This window comes from Osmia bicornis, chromosome 2 (assembly GCF_907164935.1).
Source record: "Osmia bicornis bicornis chromosome 2, iOsmBic2.1, whole genome shotgun sequence".
NCBI classification, from domain to species: Eukaryota; Metazoa; Arthropoda; class Insecta; order Hymenoptera; family Megachilidae; genus Osmia; species Osmia bicornis.
The window spans coordinates 6,044,252-6,052,634 of record NC_060217.1 but is presented as its reverse complement, the minus strand read 5'-3'; the positions used below and the strand labels follow the sequence as shown (position 1 = coordinate 6,052,634).

At 32.7% G+C, this 8,383-nt stretch overlaps 2 protein-coding genes across 3 annotated transcripts; both read right to left on the bottom strand.

Annotated features, from left to right (window-relative positions):
* Positions 1-2,832: 2,832 nt before the first annotated feature.
* On the bottom strand, positions 2,833-6,717 carry LOC114872052 (sodium-coupled monocarboxylate transporter 1-like). 2 transcript variants are annotated; one of them, XM_029178814.2, is made up of 15 exons: positions 6,414-6,717; positions 5,973-6,358; positions 5,664-5,878; positions 5,537-5,588; positions 5,385-5,452; positions 5,155-5,309; positions 4,938-5,078; positions 4,658-4,766; positions 4,394-4,503; positions 4,135-4,321; positions 3,990-4,076; positions 3,826-3,914; positions 3,644-3,757; positions 3,384-3,573; positions 2,833-3,283 (listed from the first exon to the last, which is right to left on the bottom strand). In XM_029178814.2, the coding sequence occupies exons 2-15, from the start codon at positions 6,232-6,234 to the stop codon at positions 3,209-3,211; spliced, it is 1,854 nt and encodes a 617-aa protein (XP_029034647.1). In that variant the 5' UTR covers positions 6,235-6,358; positions 6,414-6,717; the 3' UTR covers positions 2,833-3,208. The 2 variants fall into 2 exon arrangements, with proteins under 2 accessions (XP_029034647.1, XP_029034646.1); XM_029178813.2 differs by having other exon boundaries at positions 5,973-6,301.
* Positions 6,718-7,048: 331 nt separating this feature from the next.
* On the bottom strand, positions 7,049-8,331 carry LOC114872054 (proteasome subunit beta type-6). Its single transcript, XM_029178815.2, has 5 exons — positions 8,149-8,331; positions 7,928-7,995; positions 7,714-7,845; positions 7,346-7,620; positions 7,049-7,265 (listed from the first exon to the last, which is right to left on the bottom strand). Exons 1-5 carry the CDS (start codon positions 8,242-8,244, stop codon positions 7,138-7,140), a joined length of 699 nt encoding a protein of 232 aa, XP_029034648.1. The 5' UTR covers positions 8,245-8,331; the 3' UTR covers positions 7,049-7,137.
* Positions 8,332-8,383: the final 52 nt, after the last annotated feature.

The following is an 8,383-nucleotide window of genomic DNA, read 5'->3' as shown; positions in this document are numbered from 1 at the left end:
CAAGACTTTTCGAGATTTTTTGAGTGATATTATATTTCAACTTTTTCTATAATTGCTTAGGGTTAATTAAGATTTTTACTTGAAATTGCTCAAGTATATAAATGTTTGAATAATAGCGTTGCTTGTTAACGAATCCTTTGCTTTCCTTGTTCGAATATGAAAAATACTTTTATACATACATATATGTATGTATATGTATAATCTCTATACAGGGAGACTACGTTCTAAATCTGCATTGTAACATTTATATGATGGGAAAATATTTTATATACTATCTATTTCTACACATATTACCATGATTGATATACCATTAATGATGTAATTGAGACGTATAAAAGTAATATTTTGTATACCAGTGATCTGCGAGTAATTCTAAAGAATTAAACGATGTGGCCAGTTCGTTAAAAGGTCATCACCGCTGATTTTTGTAGATGCAAAAAACATGAAGCGTTAAGCTTCCATCATCCTGATTATCCTGAATCTAGTCCAAATTGTATAAAATAGTTGTCACATTTATGTTAAAAGTACTATATAGAAATTGATGTTGTTCTAAAAAAAACAGCATTCATTTCCATAGCTGTATTTTTAACATAAATCAATACCTCACGTAAAGAAGGCAAAAGCATCGATGCTGAAGTCTTCTTCACTGATTGACTTATCTTTGAAACGCAATCAGATTAAATTTTAGAAAGTCTGTACAACTTGAAAAATGGAAGCCATAAGTCGTTATTATTATAAAATTGCAATTAAAATGTCGATTATGCGTCTTGTCGCTTGTTTCTTAAGACGATCACGTTTTCAGAGCACAAAATTTCATTGATTTTTTTTTCAGACTGTGATCGTCTAAAGAACTGAATGTATGAATAAATAAATACGTGTACTTTCGTATAGACATATATATTTATTTATTTATGTCATTTGTAGCGTGCATATTTTTTGCATTTGTATTCAAAACGGCATCTTATCAATTTAATTAAGAAAGAAAATAAGTATAACTAGAATTATGACACACTTGATTTTTATGCAATTTTTATATGATATAGAACGCGAAAAATTGTTCAGTACGTGTTTCTTTGATTGACAAACACTTATGTTAAAGGAAGGGAATTAAGAAAGCTATTTTTTCAAATATTTCAAAAACTATTAGACGTCGACAAAAAAATAAAAATGGAAAATTGTAACTTTTTAAATAATTGTCGTCACTCCTTTAATGTGATTATGTTTGCCAATAAATAAACATGTGCTGTATATCATAGCAGAATTGTATTAAAATTAATGCGTGCCAATTAGGTATGCCACCAAAGTATTTTAAACAATTATGTAAGTACATACTTATTTACTATTTGTTTTGTTCTCACGGAAATGATACTAAAATTTAATTTCAAGCTCATCATTAGTTTCCAAATAATTATTCTGTTTATAAGAAACTGATGTTGTTCATTTTATGAACTTTCGATTAAGTAGTCGCAAAATTTCTATGGAAACAAAACAAATTGTATATGAAAATGTACTTATAATGACGAAATTTTTATATCTATTTTTCATATGTATACTCTATTCGTGGTTTATACTTGTTTTCGTTTTTTAGGTGTAATTGTTTTTATCGTGTGTTTGTTAACATTGTACGCGTGAGGATCTTTAAATAGATAATGGAACCACAAATGATGAAGATAATAAGAAGATATCGTTAAATTCTTCTTCGTTAAAATATTTTTAATTACATTTTTCATATTTTGTCGATTTTTTCCTTTCCTTGCAGTATTTGACAAGATAACTAGTGCCTCGTCTAATGAGTATTTTTCAATTGAATTTACGACATTAAAGAAAAAAATTTAAAAAAATAGGAGACGCTGCTCTAAAATATTTTATACGGATTATTTTCAATCAATATATCAATGAATCGAATGTAACGAACATTTTTACAGCGATATTAATAAACAGCTTAAGCGAGAAATTATCGAACGAACATAGAGTGCTATCGACAAAATATTTGATACTTTATTGTAATAAATAATATATTACCAAGAAGCACGTTTTATATCACATTGTGTCCTGTGATTGAAAAGAATAAACTCGTGCAGTTTGTCGGCCTCTTCAAGTACAAAGTATCAGAATATCGTGATTAATTTCCATAAAACATTTTTAATCATGTACAAAAATACGATACGATCAATTTGTCCAGATATACGTAACATTTCATCTGTGCTCAATTTTAGATGAAATACAAACTGCACGAATCACACGATCGCAAAATGTTTCTGCAGTCAATCAAAGCGATCTTGTATTCTAAAAACGTAATAATAGTAATAGCAATATATCAAATATGATAAAACAACGGTAATCTAAATGTAGACGTTGTATTCGTTTGATGCATATTATGTTATAGATTTATTTCGTTTAAAAGAAGATGGATTTTCCTTTTGTTCTGCATCGATAAAGAAAGAAAAATAAGTATTCTACGAGCTTGATTTACGTATGTACGTATGCGTTTAAACAGGCTGATAATAATTCAAATATGACCTTACTAATTTATCATTCCGTTTCTGTTTAGCGAGTTTAGGTATGTTTGATATTATTTATGGTTTGATCGTTATTCGATTTTTTAAAATATGATTACAACCGAGCTTTTGTCAATTTTCTTTTCTGTACAAAGAGAGAATGTATTTCAAGACATCATTTACATCGAACATTATATAGTTTCACTGAAAGTATTGCTAACATAACATTAGAACACTAACGCATATATTGTCTTTGTACATTCCCATTTAATGTTGAAACGTACATATGAAATACACTATATCTGTGGGTAAGTGTAAAAAGAAAAAAACTGTATTGATATTTTTCAACGATTTCCAACTCTTTGTATTCCTGCTAAGTTATCAGAAGTAAGTTCTTCCTCTCCTGGCTCATAATGTACACAGGGTGTCCCATGTAACTGTGATAAAAAATTTAATTTTGTCTAATGAAATGTTTCTCTATCTTCTACCATTTTAAACTATGTAAGTTGGCCCAGATGCATGGAACACCCTGTATTTCAGCTCATCCAAACTCCACCTCCAGTCATTTTGTACTTTATTTTCTTCATTGATCTAACTTATTTTAAGCTCAACCCTCTTAATTTAATATTTCAGCTTGTCAACCGAACACTTTATCCGTTCAGTTTGTTGACCTCTGATTTGATTAACATCAATCATCAGTCAAGGTCATACTAATGTAACACGGTTTCGACCACGTTTTCCTCGCCAGTTCTACGTGCTTCAGCGCCAAGTTCCAAGTTTCCAACCTGAAGAATCCATCAATATCAATTGGTTTAACAAAATTCAATCATCATTTACTAAATCACATTATTAAAAGCACAATTGAAATTATTAATCATAACTCGCCTCAATTCGTCGTGAATCTTTAGGAGATTTCTTCAATAATTTTCTTATAAAAGGGGCCAGTAACATTGGATCTAATTTCTCAACGTTCTCCGACGAGACAAGACTTACAGCAAGACCAACACTCATCGTTACTAATGCACCAGTGACTGTGTACCATAAATAACTGAGACGGTATAATGCTAAAGGTTCTCTATAAAAATATAAAATATATTATAAGTATATAAATTAATTTTGTTTAACAAATATAGGTGTATACTTACGGGAGAAAATCATCGCTGTCCAAAATGTTATCCGGAGGTTCGAGCAGCATTAAATTCTCTACTTGAGGAAACGAGTAGTAACATCCTTCCGTGGTAACTGGTTTCTCGTCGAATCTATTAAAACATCGTGTATTATTAATTAAAGGACGTTTGCCGTATTAAGACCTTCGAATTATTCTCACTTTATTCTTCCACTGGCAATCGCAGCTTCGGCTGAAAGGCTAATCCATCCCATGAAACCCAGGCCAGCAAGACCACCTATCAGAGCGCCCTGAATTTTATACACCATCTATTGTTATCATTTTCACAAAATATCATTAGTTGACAGTATTATGTTTCAAGGTACCTTGGCATTTATCCAAGGCAACAGAATGCCCATGCTGAAGATACCGAGGGATGGTCCACTGGTAATAGACGACAAGTTCGTGGATAACTGAAACACATTTTTATCTTCAATTTCAAACCTAAAAATTCCTTGAATTATATCGTACCTGCAACACGTGAGATCCTGTTTTCTCCACGACAAACACGAGTGCCACACAAATTACCCCAAGAACAACGACCGTAAGTTTCAGTAAGATATCCGCGGTTTTAGGGGTGAAGGGTGTTTTTTTAAAGGGTTTAATGAAATCCTCTAACACCACCGCAGCCATAGAATTCAAACCAGTGGACAACGAACTGAAATATGAACATAGACAAGTTTTCATCTTACTTCCTCAATTTTAATATACTCAATTGAAAGGAAATCACCTCAATGCTGCGCTAAACACTCCAGCAACAAAAAGACCAGGAAGACCTGGATATCCTCTTAATATATTCATAACAAGTAATGGTAACAGCTGATCCTTCGCACCGGCTAACTGTATTAAAAACAATTTAAAATGACACCATTGTTAAACGTGAATAATTCTTTGCAAAATGTAAAACCAGTGCGTGATGAATATGAAATCGTTCTATTACTTCCCGTTCGTGATACATTATGAAATTGGGCTATCAGGGAAGTCTAATCATTACCTTTGTCGTAAGTGGATCGCACACATGGTACCAAGCATATATTAACATTCCCGCATATCCGCATATTCCAACTAAAAGTAAGACTCCAATCATGAAAGTCCAGAGCGCTCTGAAACGAACAATTGCATGCAATGATGTTACTCGATTATCTATTCGACGATCTTTATATCCTGAATAATGGAGTCAGTGGCGCAATCATAATTGTGATATAGAGGAGCCGAAAATTTTTGTTCGCATTTTATTGACCCCTTAGTTGCGTTACTGAATGAAGTTAATATACCTTCTAGCTGATCGTAAGGTGGGTAATGCAAGGTATCGTTGTATCATGTTTTGATTGATAGCAGATATCTGCAACCAGTGGACCATACCACCTATCACTAAGGACCAAATGGTGTGTCTTGTAAGAGGACTCCAATCTGTCCTGTTATAAAAATATCAAACAATTACTACATATTACTGTAGTCCATTTAAACAATCGATTAGATTGTAATGCTCACGCGGGTAATTCAAGCCTTTCAGATTCCATGTTTCTTCTTATCACTAACGAGAATCCACCTACATCCTGTGTTCCTTTGATAATAATCAACAGCATGGAACCAATCATAATAAAGATTTGAATGAAGTCGGTCCATACTACTGCACGCAAACCACCCTGATTAATAGAGGCCAAGTTAATTCGAGCTTTCGTGAAGATAATTGTCTTCTTTATTTACAAATTGTTTCTTACCACGCAAGTGTAAAAAATACATACGATGCACACGAACGGAGTGACTACGTGCACGTTAACTCCGGTAACTATAAATTCATTACACTTTTATTCATTACGTTTTTATTCAATTTATGAAAGATTTTATTGGCAATTATCTTATATTATTTTACCTTGATTAAAAGCTAAAGCTGGTACATAGATAACAATAGGTAACCATGTCATCTAGAAATAAAATGGAATCGTTTTATAAACTATTTGAATGAATCAAATGGAACTGAATTTGACTAATTAACTCACGATGCCGATTGAGAATAGTACCGAGCCAAGGGTACGAATCTTTTTATCAAATCGTCTTTCGAGGTACTCATAAGTGCTTGTGAGCTTGAGGTCATGGAATACAGGTAAATATATTCCAGACATTACAAAACAAGCGATCATAGCTGCAAAACCGATGCACAGGTAGCTGGTACCGTGTACGTAAACTTCCGTTGGTATACCCAATAATGAAATACCTATTATCATAATTATTTACAGGGGGATATAATGAAAAATGATATATAACTTCAATAAAAATACTACCAACAAATAGTCATTATAAAATCCTACCGGATATAAAGCTGGCTATGAGGCTCAAGCTGACAGGGAAGGTCTTCATGTTCCTACCACCCACGAGGTATTCATCCACTCCCGACGATTTTTTAACGAAACCAAAGTAAATACCGACGAAACCACAGACAATTAACATGATCACAAACACCGTGTAATCCCATATACCAAAATTTCGCATCATGCTGCCGACTTCCTGGACCGTTGGCATGTCCTGGGACCAATTTGGCTGACGGTCCTCCATGGTATCATCCGCGGTCATCTTGTTGCAAAATGGAATTTTGCGGACGTTTCAACGCCGTCGGGCGTTTCGAATCACGAGATAAGTTCTTTTTGTAATTAATATACAAATTGAGACACGGTACCCAAAGAAAGTAATGAAAAAACTATTGGAAATGATAGCAAAATTCTTAAGCCTAAGGTATAATAAATAATGCTTACCGTGATTTTTAAATTCAAGTTTTGTTTGTCTGTTATAATAAAATTAGTTTATCAAGAGCAACAGTTTTTGTTATTTTCAGGTATACTTGCAACCAACGAATAAGACTTGCAAAGTTTTTTTACACACGCACGATGCAACACTTGAGAAAAATAGTTGTTATTTGCACTGAACTTATTGGAATATATAGTACGAAAATAGATGTAATACATAAGGTAGAAGATTGTAATGATACCACGGAAGACCGACCGCAGTCACTGTGATAGTTCATCTGAAAAGAGTCAAAAGCTCGGAGCGGCCCGATACGAATGCACACATCACAATTGTGCCATTGTGACAATTTTCTCATTAAACCGACAATGGACATTAAGTATGAGTTAAAACGACCGGGTATATGTCGGAGTGAATCGTAAGTGGATAATACGACCTAAATATGATAGTAGTTGTATAGATGTGTTTGATCACATTGACGATCGCGTTTCAACCAAGTTCCTGGATCATTTTTGAGTGCCAATTATTTATTAATATATGGTATCGAATATTAAAGGTGATAACAATTTCGTGTTTAAATTATATATATATATAGTAACTATTAATTCTGGGATCTAGGATAAATTATAAAAAAATAGACATATAATTATATTCCATTTTGATTTAATTAAGAAACAAATTGCAAATTATACAAGATCAAATCTCTATAAGTATCTTATTTAAATAAATTAACGTTTATCCTTCATAGAAACGTGGCAATTCATTGCCCAAAATGACTTTTCTGTCAATGCCCTTTTCTGTGATAACACCAATTCGAATAACACCACCGCTGCTACCGTCACGAGACATCGCCAATGCCAAGGCTGTAAAATTAAGGAAGTAATATAATTATCAAGTTATTAGATAACAATATCAAACAAGCCAAAGACTGATAAATACTTACTATTTTCAACTAATTTTACACATTCATCCCTTGACATATTTGGCTTGTATTGTGAATCCATGTAACCATATACATAAGTTGAACCAGATCCTCCAATAGAAATTGATTGTCTTACGCACATACCACCCAGAGGAATGCTATAAACTTGACCTCCTTTACGGCTATCCCAACCTGCCACTAAGATACCTGCCATTAAGGAGTCTCTGTAGTTATAACACAATTCACGAAATACATTTGCTGCTGTTTCTACTAATGGTTCCATGCCCAGCTCCATTCTACAAGAATAAAATAAAGTCATCTTTAGTAATTTATTTTCTTTGTACTTTATAGCAGCATCAATTGTGTACCTTTATGTGCAAGATACTTACTTGTGGAGGCTTAAATGATATGCAACTATATCAGAAATAGCTTGGGTATCTGCTGCAGAACCTGAACGACAGCAATAGATATAATCTGTGATTTTGGTTAATTTATCAGCAAAGCGATTGGAAATATAAGCCCTGAAATATAATTAATCGTACAGCCATTATTAAGTGACTGAAAAGATATGTTTATTGTTTAATTTTAAGTAATATATCATACCCTGTTGTTGCTCTAGAATCTGCTCCAATTACAACTCCTCCATCAAATTCACAGGCCATAATTGATGTCTATTAATAAAATAATTAAAAAAACTTTATAAGAAAAACATAGAATAAAAGTATGTATACTTTGGGAAGGATTATTTTCAATTTCTGTTAAGGATATTTAAGTTTGCATTGTCATTCTAACCTTAAAGCATCTTAAATTCTAATGAAACTTACTCCTGTACTTTGTTCAGAATGAAGCCAATCAGGAACTAAATTATCAGTAACTGAACCTATATTAGGTTGAATTAAATTATCCACCATATGAGCCATTATTTCAAAATTTTAAGAAATCTTCCTTCTACCTGAATAACAGACAACACTTGAATATGCTTGAATATTGAAAACTAATTTTGCGCTACAGTGTTTCCATCTACAAAGAGCAAAACGATGACATTTGTTTCTGAACTAA